The sequence below is a fragment of the Cavia porcellus genome, unplaced genomic scaffold (assembly GCF_034190915.1).
Source record: "Cavia porcellus strain 051 isolate PalLab524CR breed Dunkin Hartley unplaced genomic scaffold, mCavPor4.1 scaffold_6, whole genome shotgun sequence".
NCBI classification, from domain to species: domain Eukaryota; kingdom Metazoa; phylum Chordata; class Mammalia; order Rodentia; family Caviidae; genus Cavia; species Cavia porcellus.
In genome coordinates, this window is record NW_026947489.1 from 44,832,926 (window position 1) to 44,853,796 (window position 20,871).

At 36.2% G+C, this 20,871-nt stretch overlaps 1 protein-coding gene across 1 annotated transcript in view; it reads right to left on the bottom strand.

Moving 5' to 3' along the window:
* Dgki (diacylglycerol kinase iota) overlaps positions 1-20,871 on the bottom strand; it is a 466,489-nt gene that overhangs the window by 84,923 nt on the left and 360,695 nt on the right. The window contains 2 exon segments of the mRNA XM_063250554.1: positions 10,908-10,952; positions 13,080-13,159. Of these exon segments, the coding sequence (XP_063106624.1) occupies positions 10,908-10,952; positions 13,080-13,159 (125 nt within the window).

The following is a 20,871-nucleotide window of genomic DNA, read 5'->3' on the forward strand; positions in this document are numbered from 1 at the left end:
TAAAAAGCTACTTAAGTTTGGGCCAAAAGAAATTCAAAAAAATAATAAAATTAAGATTAGTAAAATTCTTAAACAATAACAATAAATGAGGATCCACAAGAATAAAAATTATCGTTTCAAAGCAGCTGATCACTGCAGTACCAGACAGATGCTTTCTTGGAAATAGGACAAGTTGAGTCAAATAAACTTTTTGCTTGTTTCCATCTAGTTCCCTTCCAAATATTTGTTTCCAGGTCCTTATGTTCTACTTATGCTCAATTTCTTTAATGGACAAAAGAGGAGCTATTTTTGTTGAGAACTAGATGGTCTTATCCCTTGAAATTATACAGCACATCATTAATTAAAAGTACCAAAATCTGATTAAAAAGTCAATTTTACTTAAATTGGATTTCTTTGTGGTCAAGTGAAGATTAAATTTCAATTTTGGAGGATGTCAGAGAAACACAAGCAGACATCTAACTGGTCTGAAATGCTACCCTGAAAAAATATTTGCATGCTTTTCCCTCTTTGTTGGAGTTCTTTCTATCCTGTTTAAAAAAAAAAAAAAAAAAAAAAAGAGCTCCTAGGAGGAGAGATATTAACACAATGAGATCTTATGTTAAAACTAATTTGAATTCCAAAGAAAAATGTAAGTAATGTCTGGGTAGATTCATGATGCAATTAAACTATTTAAAATTTTTTTACATATGTAAAAAGTTACATAAAATCATTGAAGCCTCAATAAAATTTTGCCCTCGGATCTAATTTATACCCACCAAGGCAGATGAAAATACCTCACCTGTGTTGGGACAATGAAAGTTGGAGATTTTCATGAAATCAATGTGAAAATGATGTTCCAGTGTAGTAGAGTGACAAAATATAAAACATACCCAAGAAATATATCAATCTACATGATAAAATAATAAGGAAATCCAGCAACTCTGCATACCCATTCGCCAGGATTATGTCTAAAAGAACTGAGGGAGAAGAGGAAAGCCAAAGCAAAGAAGAGGTGAAGAATCTGTTGGTAACTGAAACAGTCGATATAAGGGTTACTGGAATTCATTTGAGGTGAAAAAATAAGCAAAACTTATTTAAAGTGAAGAAGTCTACTTTGGAAAACTAAATTTTTTGTAGGATGAGATCAATATCATCACAAACAACCAAGATGACAAAAACTACTCTCATGTTAGAGGTGTTGAAATATCCTAAGAAAGAGACTTGTACATAAGGAAGAAATTTTATATGATCCAGCCTCAGTTAACGCACGAGGCTAGAAGCAATGAAATAGACTCTCTTAAGAGAACCAGCTTGAATGGTCATGTCAGTTTCATCCCATTTCATCAGCACTAGCTGTGAATATTTAGGGACATTACTTATCTAATCTTGTGCTTTGAAAAATCATTTGTAAAATGTCTGTAACAGTATCTACTGTGAAGGGTTCTTTGGAGGATAAATAAAATGGCACGTAAAACTCTTACTTCACTGGCTCTTGCTTGCAGATATAGATATTCTAGATAAGTAATGATGGGGTAGCTGAGAGGAAATTATGTTACCTAAGACAATGAATCTTAGTCACATGAGCAGCTCATGAGACACAGGGCCCATTCCAGACCAGATCCTAGTTTAGATGTTGCACTCAGCACAGCAGTTTATCCACAACCATATTTGGACTCAGATTCTGGGTTTCAGAGAAAAGGAGAGAAAAAAAGGACCCAATTTGTATGAGTGGACACAAAAAAAGGATGACATTACACAAAGGCTGAAATCATGAAATTTTTCAGTTTGGTGCTTGCAGGGATTGTCTTAATCAGCAAGCCAGTGGTTCTTTTCACAATATTAGAAAATATGTAATTGTCAACAATGCAAGGTATTGTCTTCAAGGCTGAATATCCTCTAACAACAGCAGCAAGATTTTTCAGAATAGCTTATTTTTCTAACCTCTTTCATCCCCATTCAACAGTAATTGTGCTTACTTGGTACTTGCTTAGTTTCACCAAATTATCTTTTCACAAACTGATCTATCTGTTGCTTATAAATTAGACAAAGCTATACACTTTTGAGTCCTGTGTTATAACTGTGATCCACTTTTTCAATGTATACTTAGTAAAGTTTGTGAAACTTATAGCATGTAGTGCAAAGATCGCAAAGAACAAAGTGTGGCAGGTATCTTCAGTGGATGGTCCCCGAACTTTAGTTTACTATTCTCCACTGTCCTTTCTGGACCCAGTTTTGGAGTCACTGGATGCCTGATTTACTAAATTCCAACTCCTTTTCCCAAGGAATGCCTGTTTTAATTATGGCTTTATTTTATTTCCTGGCTATTGTTGAAGGTCACCAATTTTGGGAAAAGGATTTTGAGTCAGTTGCCAAAAGAACCAGAGTCTGGTAATGAAAACAGCAGAAGCAACCTGAAGACATTAACTGTTGGCAAAGCACAAGGAAGACCCATTTCACATCCAAGAAAGCCTTTTCCCAGTGACAGTTGAGGGTATGACCTTTGATCTGGGGCAACAAATTTCAAATGGATCACTTTCATGTATCAACAGGCACCATACTGAATCTTCCAGGCCAGTTATGCAGAGGTCAGCTGCCACAATGCCAAGTAGAACCATAGCTGTTGACTTAGTCTTCTTCACTTCTCCCTTCTCTTACCATCCATCTACCGCTTCTGCTGTGACTCTTATCTGTTGTTTGGCATTGCAAGATATGAAACAATAACCTAGAAACACTGTTGAATAATCACAGGGACTGGCGTAAAACTTCTCCCTGTCTCTTGTTTTACAGTATGCACATTTTTCTGAGGATGCTGCATAAACATAGATCTATGTCTGGATCCTTTGTGGTTATACATAACATAAAATTTAGTCTGTTGGTTTTCTTAACATTATTTCACCTAATGAATAGTTTATTGCTGGGGAAGTTTTCTTCAGCAGTGTATGTTACTATCAGAATTCATAATTTGAACATTTCATTTTAATTCATAATTTGAATATTTAAGCCTCATAAAATTACTTCATCTTTTAGGGTTCCCTGGTCACTGTAACAGTATGTATGCATGCACAGATATATGTATGTGCATATGTATGTATGTATGGATGCTGAGGATTCAACACAGGCTAGGCTACCACTGAACTAGTCCCCAGTCTAGAGTTCATTTAGAGACACTTGGGTGCAAACTCATTGAAAAGGTTGCTTTTAAGCCATAATTTATAGTTATGCTTAGGTTCTTCATTTTGTTATTAAGAAGGCTACATAATCTATCTCTTATGTGCTTCTTTTACCATCTATACCATGATTTTCATGAACTTTTTCTGTAGCTAGGAGCTAGCCATAAATGAACAGCTGCAATTTGTGAAGAACTGCTGTTTTTGAGACTTAAAAGTCTCCAGCTAAGAAGCAATTGAGCATACAGGCATCTTTTACTATAGGAATTCATGATCTTATGTATCAGATTTGTATAGCTTCTATAGGAATTCGAGCTACCTGGGGTTTTGAAAAGTAGGTGGGACTTGTCAAGTTTGAGTTCTGAGAATTTTCTAGGCTCACCTCAAGCAAAACCAAGAAAGCAAAAGCTAAATAGATCTTACTGGCTGTGAAGACTTTTCTTCTAAGCTAGCATTCAATGAATTTCTAGCTTTCATTTTTTATTAGCTGTCAAACTACTCTTCCTGTTTCTTGTCACACAGTTCAAACTCCATATGTGTATTTATGTTTTTGTGTGTGCATGCGTGTGTGTGTGTGTGCAGAAAGGTCTGAAAGAATGCACTCCATAAGGTTCTGTCATCTTGAATGACTTGAAATGGGGCATGAATGAGAGAAGTAGATTGTCATGAAGGTATTGACAAATGAAAGCCACAATCCCTAAGCTTTTCATGTTGGATGATGTCAACTAATGATGGCCACATTAGAGGTCTAGGCTGTATACACAGTACAAATAATTTCTGCATCCTTTCTAGCTACATACTTTTATTAAAGAGAGACACAGAGATAAAACACAGCATGTAAATGAGTGGGTGATATTAGTAGAGAGGTAATATTGAGTTGCTGAAATTTCTGTCTAAAACTTCACAACCAGCCCACTGTGGGTGATGCATCTCCATCAAGTAAATTTCACTGTGACCTCATTGACAGGAAGAGTATACAGCCCTGCCATTAAATCCTGGATTTAGAGACTTTCTCAGGAGACTGACAGGTCATGTGATATGTATCATAAATGAGACCTGAATGAGAAAAATAAAGCCAGAGAAACAAAAACACAACAGTGCTTCCCAGGTGATGAGCATCACTTCCCAGGGCAGATTTAACTTACAGAAGCTTTAGGTTGAATTCTGCAGTGTTTTCATCACTAAACAAGAACACAAATGAAAGTTCAACAATATGCAGAATTTGTAAATTCTGCACAATAAATGTACAGTGGCCTATTTTCTGACAGCCAAAATTACAAGCTTAAAATATGCATCTTTTAAAAGCAACTGGCTGGAGATACTCAATGAATGTGATTGTGTGAAAGCAGCAACATGTGAAGAAAATGTTCACATAATTACCTAAACTGGGCCACTATCCATCACATCTATAGCTGTCAGTAATTTTCGGCTTCCAGTCTCTCATTCCTCCCAAATCTAATCGTATCAAAGAGGAAAGCTACTTGACTTACTCATCTTTGATCTGTTCTTTTCCTTCATGTAAATGGTGTAATTTAGATGACTGCAACTGACATTGCTCTATAATGTAGGTCAAATGACAGAACCTTACATCTACTATGCTCTTCTTCTAAATACAGTAACCTTCTATAACTACAGTCTTTATGATATTAACAAAAATGGTCATTTCAAAACTCCTTGATTGTGAATTTTCTCATTTGATGTATCCTTATAAAATCTCTCACAATAAAAATACGACATGTACAGAAACAAATCTGATATTGTTCAGATATGTACTGTATGTGTATATAATATATATATATATGCAAATCTGATAGTTTTTATATGATAGTTCATATATATATATATATATATATATATATATATATATGTGTGTGTGTGTGTGTGTGTGTGTATGTGTGTATTTCCCATATATATGAGATACATATTTTTTTCAAAAGCTATAGGCACGAATTATAGATAAAATTATAAATAAAGGAATCATTTTTAACCACTATTTGGCATGCACATAGTGAACCTGCCCTTAATTTACATTCAATTACTCATGGCTGATGCACATATAAATTTGATGAAGGCAGAAACAGCCTCATTATATACTATAGTAGGTTATCCAATTAAGCACTGTTAACCTTCCATTTAACTATGCCTTCAATGTGAACTTCTTTTTTCATAAAAGTTGGAAATGATATAAGCAAAGGGAATAAAAAGGCTTTGGGCTGGGCATTTCCACATAATTTAATAACATCCATTTATCTTACTTTTAAATCTCTCTCAGTTATCCATCCAAATTCCTCATCTGTTTGTTCCCACATCTGACGCCTATGAATATATCCATTCACTTTTTTCTATCACCAAATTTCTTACAAATATGTGTTCAAGTGTCTCTATCCAACCATAGCCCCAAATAACAATACCATTATGGTTTTTTCTCTGGATCTAAACTCCTTGGACTTCAAACCTATGTTACACTGCACAGCTCTGCAGTAGCAAGAGACAGCATGGGATAGCCACTCTGAAAGCCAGCTGTTAAAGAAAGAAATTACGACGGCAGTGAAGATAGAAATGGGAGACATTCTGACATTTTAAGGGTTCCTTTCTTTGAGAAAGTCCTCTATTAGCAACTCTCCATGTGTACCTGTGTGTGTTCACCCACATCATTCACATTAATAGTATAGTACTGCCTTTACTGAAAGACCTGGCCCTGGGAAATTCTCACTTTGTGCTTATTTGACCCATTTTTTCCAGCTTCAATCCGAAAGAAAAATATTACCCAAATTCTTAGAGGGTCCCTGCTTTTCTTTAAGATGAAATAATTTCTAAGAAGACTTCTTTGGACTTGTTTTACCTTATCCAATGAGGGACTCTTCTATAATCCAATAAGCAAATGGAAGGAAGAAATTTCAGAGAGAGGAGAGAGATAAATAAGGAAAGACAGCAAATCCAGTATTTGTAGGAAAATATTGTTTGCCTAGGACTAAACAGTGTTAGTGGAATACAACATAGTGTACTCACTCATCTTTGCCATTATGGTTCAGACCCAGAATGTCTCCTAGAATCCTGTGTGTTCAGAGGTTGGGCTTTTGGAAGAAGAATGGATCATGGGGTGCTGTCCTCATCAGTGTATGTTCCAGGGATGAGTGCAGTGTTAAATGTATTACTAAGAGGTAGGGCCTGGTTGTAGAAGGGTCCCTAGGTGTGTGTCCAGGGAGGGTCTCTTTCCTCCCTGGCCTCTGTCTTTTCTATCTGCTCCCTGGCTGCCATCACGTGGCAGCCTTCCCCCACAGTAAGCCTTTCTGCTATGCTGTTTCTGCATTAGAGACTGCTAACCATGGACTGAAACTTCTGAAACTGTGACCCAAAATAAACCATTCTTACTTTAAGTTATAGATGTCAGGTACTAAGAGTCAGCAACAAGAAAACATGAGCAAAAGGGAAACTGAAGGTGTCCACAAAAAAAGTAACACTAACTGCCTCCAGCTCTCCCTTTATTCTTCCCTATCACAACCACAGATATTCCCTTCTGTTTCCCTTCACTGTTCTTCCTCTTCCTGCTGCCGCTTCTTCTGTTTCCTCAATCTAGGGCAGTGGTGACAAATCTATGGCACACATGTAATGTGTTTTTCTTTTATGACAAAAGATGTTACAGTATGAGCTGCTTTTTGTAAACTGAAACATCAGTATTCAGGTTTAATTGCAGTGTTGGCTCTTGGTGATGAAAACATGAATCTGGTTTTGAACTCTGGGCACTCATTTATAAAAGATCTGCCATCACTGATTCTGAGCTTACCCTTGTCTATGGGCTGCAATTTTATCCTGAACACTATCAGAATGACTCCGCATTTCTCCAGTTCTACTATTGACATTTGGGCTGGATAACTCTTTACTGTGGGTCTACTTCACACACTGTAAATATCATGCAGTGTATCAGAGGTATCACTGCCTCTAGTCCAGAGTCCAGTGCTTTCAGATATTGCCATATGATCCCTATATGGAGCAAAACCACTGCAATGGCTGAATCTGTCTCTATTCCCTAAGTAATGTATGTCTTGAGGTTAAGAACAGATGATTTCTAGGGAGGGAACCGAGAAAGAATTTTCTCATGGTAGATGTCTCAGGAAACATTTTTATCAAATAGGTACAATCAATTCTTTTATGAATTCTATTTTTTTTCAATCTCAAGAATGCCCTAAATCTTCACAAAATATATTTTTCTTGATATCATGTCAGTTGCAGATTGGATAGATGGTATCAAGATGGAAGGACCTTTCTATTTTGACCTCAGAAATGGTGTAGGAGGAACCTGTGCATAACCCAACACATTCTAGTAAAAGCCATTATGCATTATTAGGCTAATTTGATCCTCAGTGCTTTGCTAGCAGTGCACTCTGCATTTGGAGAAGAAAGAAACTAAAGCAATGAAATCTGTAACTGGCAAATAACTACCATGTGGTCCACTACTAAGGGGTCTTAGTCTTATGCTTACCTATGTAAATGCTGTTTTTCTTTGAGTTTTTCCTCTTTTTAGAAAACAGTCCACTAAAATCTCACATGCAGATCACTGAGCTGAGAAGAAATTCTCAGGTTTTTAAAATTTTGGTAGTTACTCATGCTTTTTACAGTTAATTCTCTAAGAATTTTAAATATCATCTCATACATAAATTCCTTAAAAGGTATAGAAGGCATTTTTGTCCTTATTTCTTAAAGTTGTTTCTTCTTCATCTCTAACCTATGTTGAGACAGTCAGGTTCTGGCACTAACAGACTCTATGTTAAGAAAAAAAAAAGATATGGTGTTGTTTTCTTGCCAGTAGGTTTAGCCACTCTTTACTCAAAAATTGAGAGCATCATGATTTTTTTTTTTTTTTACCAAGTATTGGTATTTGTATCTTTAGAAAAAAAACCTAGAAAGCATTCTCATTAGCTAGATCTCACCATGGCATTTGGTGTGACTATCACTTCTTCTTTTTTTTTTTTTTAATCAGGTGTTTTGCTCTTGCTCAGGATGCTACCTTCTCCTTGGTCTCTATCTTTCCTATTCTTTTCTTGGTTTCTCTGAGTCTTAACTAATGTTCTGCTGATCCTGTGCTCACCATACTACTGAGTATGCATGGGTAAATGACACTTGCCCTCCTCTTCATCTACACTACTCCCTTCCAGCCCTCTCCTCTAGGTTCTTCCTTCTAAGCATCACTCATTTGCTGATGACTCTCACTATCTATCCAGGCCTGGATTTTTCCTGAGCTTAAATATTCTTGTATTCAAATTCCTATTCACTAGCTCCTTGGATCTAATAGGTGTATCAAAATCAACATGGTGGAAAACAGAAGCCTTTCTTCACCATATCTCTAGCTCATTCCTCCTTATGAACTCAGTCAAATGTGAAAGCTCACCTCCCCCAGCCCTTTGCCTCCACCATCTCTCCTTTACTATGCTCAGAAAGTTCCTCAGTACCCTGTCCCTATATTCGGACCATGTTAACTCTAACACAGTCTCTCTCCTAGTTAAGCTTCTTGTCTAAGGTGCAGGTCCTGGGTTTCCTGCTCTTCTGATATTTCTTAATACGGAAAGGTCCTGCTTTCAACAGTTTGACTTCCTCCTTTTACTGTCATCAGGAGGAAGGTGGAGGGTATGACATTTTTGAAACTCATTCTTTATCACTACCTTGATCATCCTTTATGATTAGTGCACAAAGCTTTTTAATGTGACAATTACAACACGGCAGTTGTGACACCAGGGTTTGACTTGATCACATGAAAACACTGAAGTAAGATAATGACATAGAATAATATCATTAATTCTTCTGCATCTTTGTATTACCAAACAAAAAATGAAACATATGTCTGTATCATATTCTATAGTCTCATTCATCTCTCAATCCCTGTGGATGTCTTTAAAGATGGCATTAAAAATAAAGTAAAAGCACTCACGATTAAAACCCAACACCAAAACAACATTATAGTAGAAAATAAATAAATGTATGAGCATCATAAAAGTTAGGATGAATGCTTAAAATACTGTGATAAAGTTTCAAATGTTCAAAACGCACGTGAGAAAAAAGTACAAAACTCAAAAAAAAAAAAATCCCATAAAAACTAGTCCCACAAAATCTTATAACTGGTAGTGACACTTGTTAGACAGAACTTCCAACCTTTGAAAACATTACCTTTAAAAAGGCCATTACATCTGCGCAGTGACTCTAGGTAAATATACTAATAAACAGTGTGAAGAATCGTATGTTGTCTGAATAAGGTGTAAGTTTCCTTTTAACGGTTGATAAAGAAAACACTTCAGAAGAGGTCTTTTTTTTTTAAATAAAATAAAAATCACCCAAAGTGATTCTCATTCTTTCAATACAAATGAATAAAGGGTTCTATAATTGTGGAACACACTCTTTGAGAAGTGACATTTCTGTCATCCAGCCTCCATATAAATGAGCCACTCTAGATGAGGATAGAGAGTGCCTATTGGCAGGGGACAAGACCAGCAGGTGGACAGCTACAAAGAACTGGGCCTTCTTTAGATTATTGTTGTTGTTATTGTTTATGAAAGAGAAAGCTAAACTGGAAATTTCAGGTATTAAAAAACAGACACCACAAACCCAAAGTGAGAAGCTAACTCAAGACTTAAAAGTTTAATGATATAGACAGTCACATGCTGCATAGTGATAATCAACAATGGACACCTATGATATTCACATGACAACTAAATTGCCTAATGATCCCTTTTTCAAGATACACCCTTGTTAACTGACCTGTAATTGTATTTAAATTGCTCCCCTATATGAAGTTATAAAATGACTGAGAAAGGTTTTTTTGGAGAACTTGTTGGGATTGTGACTTTTCTACACCCTTGCTAAAAGATAAGGTGTTGGGGGCCTCTCAGACAAAAGGACTTGCATATATGAGCCTTATTGTACCCTGCTCTTAGCGGTAGCACTGTGCACTGTGTCTGGCTTGTGCCTGAAGAATCTAAAGCATAATATGCTGGCTGAAGAGGTCTGTTCAGCACAAGAGGGATGCCTCAGCCAGGGGGAAACTATTTCAGAGTAAGCCTAAGCAAAGGACAACTGCATTCTCTGCAAGACTTAATGTGGGTTAGAGAAAAGAGAGAGGCTCACTAGGTTTATTAGCTTTGGCCTAAATGTCTAGTATGGGCCATCTGATAGCATTTTAGATTGTTTGCTGACTATAGAAAGCAAAGAATTCTCCTCCCTGGAATAAAAGGGAAGGCATCTTGGACCATGAAAATATCTAGTCCAGAAGTAAAACTGACAGAAAAAGGGGGAAAAAAGCAAAAAGACAAGCAGAAAAATGGAGCATGAACCGTCATCATATGGTACATGAACTGCACACCTGATCTGGGCTTTTTCTATATGAGACCCCTGAGACCTTTTCTCTGCCTAGCTAGCTTGAGTGCAGTATTTTGGTGTTTGCCACTGGAAGAACTGCAGTATATAATGCTTTTCCGTATGATATGAGGGAAAATCTGTAGTAGTAGTTCAAATTTGTATTAGATTAAGATGGTCCAAAGTGAGGGAAAGTCAAAAGAATCAGAATAACAAACATTATTACTCTCAAATAATTTGAAAAACATTATAAATGAAGTACTTTCAGTAACAAACACTAGAAACTTCACAACTTTACTAGGTTCTTAAAGTAAACCTCTTCCTAGAGAAGATATAGATACTAAATTAAAAAGCGACATAAATGGAATGATGGACTTCTCTTGCCTGGAAGATAAGAAAGGAGAGTCAATTGTATGTTACCTGGTAATGAACTCTCTGGGAACCAGAAGAAACTGACTGCAAGTCCTAGTAAGAAAATGAAAAAAATCCAAACCTTAAAATTAGTTTGAACAGGCTGCCCAACAACTTAATCAACAGAACCTCCCATTTAGTGTTTCTATGCTCATCTCCAAAGTATCTAACCCATCCAAATTCATCAAGATTGAACAAAGAAGGCAATGCCATAAAAAATAAAAGCACGTCAAACTGAACTGAGAAAAGACTAGAGGTAAGTAAGGTATTATAACTTTAAGGGTAGAGAAGACCAAGGCAAAGGGCAGATAATTTTGTCATAATAAATGGAGATCACATATAATTTTTTTGTTTATGAAGAAGTCTTCTGAAGTCCTTTTGAAAATGTGAGGAGTGTTTCTTTATTTGCCATATAACTGTGTTTACACTGATACAAATTTACTTGGCAAACCTGGATTTTCATAAACCTCAAAGAGAAAATCTCTGACCCACTCCATAATATTATCACAACTTGCAAATTAACAGAGTTGAAATGAGTAAGGCTTTACTGGTAGATTCTGAAACCTGGTTAAAGTTTCATGATGGAGCTGCCACCACTGCCATGTCCCCGGGCTTCCTTGCTAATGAGCGCAGTGCTTCTATTTCCAGATGTCAGCAGTTCTGTGCACCGTTGTCTCCACACCTGCTTCCCACAGGGCTTCATCATATATTGTTTGTGCCCAAGGTAGTTTTAAAATTTTTCCTCTTTATGTGTTGAGTTTACTTTTCCTTTTTCTTATTTGGGGAATTCTATCTGTAGCTAACTGCTGTCAGTTCACTAACCATGGATTTTACTACAGCAAAGTCTTTTTGACAAAGTTGTTTGAGAGTTAAATTTTATAAAAAGAAAAGTAAGGTTTTTGTACCAATTATGAGTCAGTTTTTTATTGAAGATTTCACTGACATTCCATAATAACATATAAACATTATTTTGAAAATTGAGATGCCACAGATTTTGGGAATATAAATTTGAACATGAATCATAGGCTAAAAATTTCACAAATTTTAACTGCCTTTAAGTAGTCACATTTGATCAAAATAGTGAATTGAGACAGAAACATAAAATCTGAAGATTCTTCTGCTCTCACTCATGGCAATATTTAACATTTATCATTTCTCTCTAAATTTATGCATTCATAATTTCACTTTATCCTTAGCACTGACAGAAAAAATTAGTAACTTTTATACTGTATTTCTATCTGAATTTACTTCCACCAAGAGAAATAAAATCTAAGGCTAAGTGACCACAACTTGGAGGGATATTAAAAACTACATATATACTTTATTATACTATTTATGTATAGTGGGGCAGAGATCCTTATTTAGGGGTGTCCATAAGAATCACCAACTTTCTGAAGATAAAAATATTTCAGCCCCTTCTGAGAAAGGTGACTCTCATGAATATCATCCATCAAGAAACAATAATAAAGAAGTGGCTATTTATGGTTTTGCCATTTGTGGAATGATGACAGTAAGTCCTCCCCCTTAGACATTTCAAAAACAATCAATGATGATCATAATGATGAATTCTGGGCTCCTGGCTTTGCTGGTGCACTTCAGACTCATGGAGATGTAATACATAGGATCTCTCCCTTTTTGTTTCCACATGGTAAGACCAGATTGGATCAGGGAAAAAAATAATAGATTATTCTTTTGTATTCTGACAAATATCCATGAATATAAAAGATTTCTGTCCTATAGAAATTTCATTTTTAAAAAAGTTTAGTTGTCTCCAATAGACATCTCCAACTTGTATGCCAGATACAAAAAATTAAAGTAACCTTAAATGTCTATTTTCTTTCATTATCTTTTAGTGCTGTTTGAAACTCTGGATAGCTCATAAAATGCAGGTATGCAGCTGGCAAGAAGACAGAGGTTCTGAGTTGTAGTTATAGAATATACTACAGCAGTGGTGCCCCATTATTAACCCAATCAATCCTTTCCCATTTCAACCACCCAAGGAGGGAACAACAAGGGGTAGGGTGGGGGAGATATGCAGTATATGTTTTAACAACAAGCCTGCCACAATTCCATCACACCTCCAACTGTATGATTCCTGAGATAGACATATAGCTGGTAATTGTTCATATACATGGAAAGCTGAAAAAAAAAAAAAAAAAACAATTGGCTAAGTAAACTCACCTCCTGTAGGCGGTCTATGTACATACGGCAAGTCTCCAAATCACAGTCTCCACGGACAACTAAAATACCCAGAGGAATGGCTAAGGGTGAAGGAAAAAAGAAAAATCTAAAATAACATATTTGATTTTTCTAGGTTGGCATAAATGTGTTTCTCATGGTTAAAAAATAAATATGTTACAAAAATTTTAGGACTTGGAGAAGTTTCCATACACAGGAATTAAGTACCCTATCCCTACGTCTGCCTTATGATTTCAGGGTCTTATTTGTAATGGTCACAAACTTCTCTTGCATGATTTCTCTTATCCCTTGCTGTCTGGCCCATATCTCATGTTGTCTTTGTGGCCCTGCTATGAAATATAATATCCTTCTGACAAGGACTGGCTGAACCACAAGGCTGCTCACACCCAGCTGATAATACATGCCTGTACTTTCAATAGACAGCATAAGGAGACAGATCTCAGAGATTAAACATTCAAGATTCTAGACACTACTCCTTTCCTTGCTAAATGCATGGGCCTTAATCTTTTGTCAGTTTGTAACTATTCCATATTTATGGGCTCTTTAAAGCACTGTTACTACCTGGTGGCCAACAATCAGAATTAAAGGCATAAATTTGAAGAGAAAGAAGAAAGAGAAGTAGAGGAAGAGAAAAAGAAAGAAAAAAAGGGACAAGAAAGCAGAGGGGAACGAAAAGAAGAACTCTAGTAGCAAAAGACAGAGCAACAAGAATTAACAAATGAGACTAAATCACAATAAAAATGTTTTGCATAGCAAAGGGAACTATTAAGAGTGAAGAGACAGGTTTCAGAATAGAAAAAAATCTTTGAGAGCTTCCAACGGAGCTCCCAAATTGAAGCTAGATAGTGATCAGAGATTCACTTCTGCTCACTTATGAGCCTTCATCAAAATGAATGCATAGTATTTTTTTCTTTACGTAGAGAGGTTTAGGTTTGCAACTGTTTTTCCACACTACCCAACCTCTGGCTTACACATGCATATGCTAGTAGTAAATACATAACTATCAACCAAATAGCAAACACCTGAAGCAGTATAGTGATTTCTTTAACAGAATAGGGCTGAAGAGAGGCATTTGTTCTATCATATTCTAAGTGGCAGGTATATGCATGTCTATTTTACTATTAAATGTTTGTATTTTATATATACATTGTGGTGGTTTATTACACCTGTCAACATGACTGAGCTAAAGGATGCCCAGACAGGTGGCAGAAGATTATTTCTGGCTGTGAAGGTGTTTCTGGAAGAAATAAGCACATGACCAGTGGGCTACCTAAAACATGATCTGCCCTTATAAATGTGGAGGGCAGTATCCAATGTGTAGAGAGCCTGGACCAAAGACAATGAAGTGTGGATTTTCACTCCTTCAGCTGGGACATCCACCTTGTGATGTCAGGTATCACCATTCTTGCTTTTCTGGTCTACGGACTCTGGAACTTAAATCAGTGACAGCCATAGACTTTACCCTTTTCTCAGGCCCTCAGCTTTAAAACAGAAAATCCACCATCAGGCAAGATGGTTTGTAGGTCTTGAATTTGGCCTGACTGACACTGCAAGTTTCTCAGTTTGCAGATAAGATACTGTGGGAACTGGGCTCCATAAAATAGGAGCCCATCCCCATACCACATCTCCTCTACTATTTCATATTCTAATGGTTCTGTTTCTCCAGTGAACTCCGATTCTTATAATATATTCTAACACTTAGGGAAAAAACAATCATCTGAATACCAGGAAGTGAACACTCAAAAAGATGATGAAGATTTAACAAATTCAGGTGTAGAAATAGGAGAGAAATTATGGCATTAACTGATGATCTTCTGTCCTGAAGAAATTATACTACCAATTACTTATTCCCAGCCCACACTTAAGTTCTGCCCTGCCTCTCCTCTAAGGCTTTACCCTGATCTCTGTTAATCTATTTCTTTTTTGTTGTTGTTTATTTAAATGTCTTATAATCACATTCTTTTTTTTTTTTTTTTTTTTTTTTTTTTTGTCTTTTTCCTTTTCATCGGTACCGGAGATCGAACTCACAACTGCCTGATTTACAAGGCAGGTGCTTATGCCGCTGAGCTAAATCCCCAACCCAATCATTTACAGTTTTACATGTGCATACTCTGGGTTTTGTGTTTGAAATAAAATGCCAACAGGTCACACTAACTCTGTCTTCTATCCTAGAATGTATGCTTGAATCATTATACAAATTTATGCCAAATAATGCAGAAATTAACACTAGTCATCTTCAGCAAATTGAAAGCTTTCTAACAGCCAGACCACAAGTACAGTTTTTTCCTTCAGAAAAAATTTCTAAGTGTACTAAAAGAAAATATATCAAAATATGATTTACAAAATATATATTTTACCAAAAAGCTAAGCAAAATGAAAGAATAGATCAATTTAGGTACCCTATATGGGGGGTCAAATTGCTTTAAACATCAAAAGCCAATGTTGTTAAAGGCAGTCACGCAAGATGTCTATAGTTTAAAAAAATATATAAAAAAATATTTTCTACAAATCAAGAAGTATGATGTAAAAGAAAGTCAAATAATTTCCTCAATTAATTCAGTTATTTGAATGGAGAAAGATAAAAGACCCTGGCCGGCTACCTTTAAAGTAAACCGCCCCTGCCAGGGATCTCTGAATTATATTCTGATCCAGTATAAGTTAGCTGAACTACAATAAAAATCTACAGTGGGTGAGGACCTGAGGTTAATGCTCATGTAAACTTCATGAGTATCCACAAACTAGTTTGACCTAGAAGCGTGGCTGCTCTGAGCCTAGACCCGGTGTTCAGTGAAGTACCACAAAGAGAATTAGCCAAGCAGAGAAGTAATTTATTTCCTTATATGTAGAAACCATACTGTATTTATGGAAGAGCAAGTCAAGCCAGAACAGACTTCCATTATATGTGTGCTTGTAACATGATCTGATCCCTGCTACAGTGAAGATACATACTCTTGAGACTATGTAACATGATATTATAATGTGATTCCCATGAACTCAGCCATGGGTGGAAAAATTCTGGATAAACAGGAAGATAATGGTAATGATTGTAACCTATGAAGAAGGAAGAGAAGCAAGATGAATGGGAGAAATAGCAAAAGGAGGGAGGAGGAAGCAGTACAATGGGAAAAAGCAGAAGGGAGAGCAAGGAGGGAGGAAAAAGACGTTTGCTTACATTAGTGGAAACAGTTTTATTGTCAGCTTTATTGTTATTTAACCTCTGCCACATCCTGAGAGGTAGATGTCATTATTCCTGTTTTTAGAATGAGGAAACTGGGCCTCAGCAAGCTGAGGGGACACACCTTGAATCTTGCAACTAGTAAATAAAACAACTAGGTCTCCATCCTAGGTTTTTCTAATGGAAAATCTCTATCACGAACTGTGCCCATTACCCACCGACTTGGCCCACACAGAAAGAGAAAGTCTTTATAGCTATTGACACTGAACTCAGACAAATGCAAGCAAAAGCAGGTGACAGCCTAGATAGGGAGAGGATGGGCTCACAGAAGAAAGCTGTTATCAAGCGGTTAGCAGGGCCAAGCTCAATCACCCCCAGCAAAGACAGGAGGAACAGGTCATGGGACACAGAACTATAAGTAAATTGGACATATTTTCATCAACAGACATGGCAGGAAAGGGATGATTTCACAGGCTCCCCACTCTCCTTCTTCCCAAAAGACTAGCATCTGAGGCACTCACAGACCATGAATTAAGCTTTTTGAACTGCATCTTGGCTTGCTATGTACATTTGCTGCATTTAGAGATCAGAGAACTGAAGTAGATGAACCCCTCTTAATAAAGAAATGCATGTATAAATTGTGAGCAGATGTTAATCATTTTTGTGGATGGTGCAGAGGATGAGAGTACATTAGATTTTAATCAAAATTGTGATGGAAAACCACGTGATTTATTTTGCTAATAAAATACTTATGTTAGAATTTCTAATACTGAACTCAAGAGTTGACTGACAGTTGACATAACTAAATAAAAAATAAGTCAAACACTGTAGTTTGACGTGTGATTGTTTATTCTGACAGGTGAATAAGTTAATGAAGGGTGTTTATTTTCTGACAGAATATTTACTAAACATTAGTTTCCAGTCTGTCTGTTATTTCACATTATCAACTTAGTAGCATTGCTACAATAATTATTCGTGTACTAGAGATTGTAATGTTTAATTATCTTTCATAAACCATATTATGAAAAATTTTAAGCATACATACTTTTAGACTATTTTGCTTGCTCGATGAGCAGTGTAGTATAAAGGGCCTACGTGATGAGAGAGATCATGGTACCTACCTCTCTGGAGTATTGTCAAAATTGAGGTAGTGCCTGCAAAACAAATACTGAAAGCAAATCCATTCTATAGTCACTCATCTTAGCTTTATTACATGCATTACTTTTTCTCTACTAATTCTATTATCATCGTGTACCAGCTATTTACAAACCCTCAAAGCAATTTCAGTGACCATATGCGAGAACTTTTACAGAAGGTAAAATATTGTGCCAAAGCCTCAAAAGATCAAATCCTACAGCAGTGAGAGAATCCAAAAACTTACAAGGACATGACGGGGATCACAGCTGGCTGCTCTGTGGCAGCAATAAAGGTCCTCGCCCAAGCAATAAAGAGCTGCCACTGACACCAAGTCCACACGAAAGGGATAATGGGATTTATAAAACGGGAGAAAACTCCCAGCAGTTAATTCACTCTCAGCAAGGTACAAAGATGTGTTCAACAAGACATCACTGATAGAAATAAAGGACTGAGAGCTCAGCACGTTAAAAAGCAAAAGGAAAAAAAAAAAAGGAAAGGATTTAATTATCTGACACCTTTGCTGTTACAATGCAATTTCCTGTTAAAAGAGAACTGCAGCTAAATGGAGCCATCTAATTATTCAGAGTACAAACAAAACTATGTTCAATGTGATCATTAAAAGAAAGTGTGATAACTCAAAGAGAAGCTTCTCAGAAACTGCAGGGAATTGTGACGATTAGATTTAAATTCTAAATATACAGATAAAAATATTAAATTTGCAGAGATTTTGTCAAGGTTTAAAAAGGGTTATCACTTTCTGAAGAGAATAATAAAAAGAATCATAGATAAAAGACAAGACAGGAAAAGACATTGAATAATATGGAAGGCATCAAAAATATAATAATAATCTTCAAGTCAATGTATTTTGTGTTAGCACTATGCAGATACACATGTTTTAAAATGTGGCATTTCCTTAAGGATCAATTTTAGAATTACTGAGAGTGTGTCACATGCTTGTCATCTTTTTAACAATCTGGAGTATTAAGAAATGAATGTTAGCTGGGTGTAATGGCACATACCTGTAATCCCAGCACTCAGGAGGCTGAGGTAGGAGGATCAACACCAATCTGTGGTGAACCTGGGTTACACAGTGAGTTCAAAGCCTGCCAGAACTAAACAAACTACACAGGAAGACACTGTCTAAAAATCAAAGAGAAAGGGAGAGGGAAGGAGAGGAGGAGGGGTAGGGAAGGGAGAGTGGGAGGGAAGAGGGAGAGGGAGGGAAAGAAAGAAGGAAAGAAAAAGAAAGAAAGAAAGAAAGAAAGAAAGAAAGAAAGAAAGAAAGAAAGAAAGAAAGAAAGAAAAGAATGCTGTCTTTTAAACAACATATAGGTAGTATTAAGAAATGAATAGTGGGGTCAGGGTGATGACAATTCCCTAAAAATAACATAAAAAATCTATGTTTGATAATGACAATTTATCTACACCACCAAAAGGATGATCTGTGAAAAAAATCAATAAAACTTTATTAAAATTAAAATATCTGCTGTGTAAAAGACACCATTAAGAAAATTTAAAAAAAAAGAAAAGAAAAGACAGATTGGGAGAAAGTGTTTGCAATACACTTTATCTGAAAAAGGACTAGTATCCAAAGGATAAACAGAGTCCTTGAAACTCATGAATAAGAGAGTCAATTTAAAAACAAGCAAAAGATCTGAATAATAATGTGATGCAAAAAGATACCAAGGAAAGAAAGATAATAAAAAAAGTCTTCCTACTATTGTCATTACAGAACTGCAAAATGAAATAACAGGGGCTGGGGCTTTAGCTCAGCGGCATAAGCGCCTGCCTTGCAAGCAGGCAGTCATGAGTTCAATCGCTGGTACCGATAGAAAGGAAAAAGACAAAAAAAAAAAAAAAAGAAAAGAAAAGAAATAACAATGCCATGCTACCACATACCTACGTGAAAGGCTAATGTCTCAAAAACTAACAGCAGGAAGTGCTGGTGAGGATATGGAGAGCGGAGTACTCACTCACAGAAATACACAAGGGACAACTGCTTCAGAAGGCAGCATGGCACTGTCTTCCAAAGCTGGATATACTTTCACCACACAGTCCAGCCTCATGCTCCTTTGTACTTCTGAGATGAGAATTTTGCTCACACAAAAATCTGCATATGAATATTTATAACATCTTTCTCAAATAACTGCCAAAACTTGAGCACAACTAAGGTATCATTTAGTATGTGAATGGATAGATAAACAGTGGTACACAGGTATAAGAGAAGAGTACAGCATATGGCAAGTATAGGCTGATGAAGACTGGTACTTTTAATCTCTACTTTTTAAGACTGATTATTTTCCAGCTAGGTCTGATTTCCAGCAAAATGCAGTAAAAATAAATGAGCTATCAAGCAACAAAAAGACATGCTGGAATTTTAAATGTGTATTACTAAATGAAAGACGCCAGTTTGTAAAAGGTACATACCACCGGCTATGATTCCAACTACATAACATTCTAGAAAAGGCAAAACTATGGCAACAATATAGAATAAAAGATTGCCACGGATGAGTGGGAGAGAAAGATACAAAAAGGTATAGCACAGCATACTTGCAGAGCTGTGAAACTATGCCTGATGGATGTCACCATACATGTACACAGACACCATAAAATACAAGAATGAATCTGGGGCATACTATGGACTTTAGTTAATAGTAATGTATTAATATTGACTCATCAGTTATAACAAATGTGTCACAAAAGATGTTAACAGTCCTCTGTTAATTCTGAATACAAGGGGCTGGAATACTTGAAGAAGTATATGGAACTCTCTGCACTTTCCACTTATTTTTTATGTAAACTTAAAACTACTCTTAAAAAGTAAGGTCTATGAATTTTTAAAAAGACCATAAAAATCATGTGAAAGGGAAAAAGTGTTCTAAATTTGCTATAGGCACGTACTTTGCTAACAGCAGGTAATACTGACAGATAGCTTTAAAACTGTTAAAGAAGCCAAGGAAATAATGTAAACAAGGATCTAAAAGCAAAAGTCAAGGAGGGAGCTGGTACTCGAAGAAGGAAAGAAAGCCCCAAGACAGGATGATGGAAAACAATTGGAATTTTTCCATTTTGAAATGAGCCAAGTAATGAGGAATAAGATTCTTGCTTGGTGGCTGATAACAATTAGACAAAATCAGCTGGGAACATTTTGAAACTTGTTAACTCCCAACTGCAACTGAATCAGCAAGAAGCACCTAACAAGCAGATTGGCATTCAAAAGGAAACACTCATGCTAGAAATTTATACCTTACCTTGCTGTGCCTGAGGTCTGTCAAAGATTTTATAGCCCTTGAGTCTTGTAGTTAAAGATAATCCTAAAGTTTGGAGTTCCTAGCATATACTAAACCAGATCATGTGCATACTTAATTAAAAATATTACCTACAAAATAAAAGGAAACTAGTTTTCTTAGATATATTTTCTAGAAACTAGGTGGTTTCCACAAATCTGGGTGGGTTTCAAAT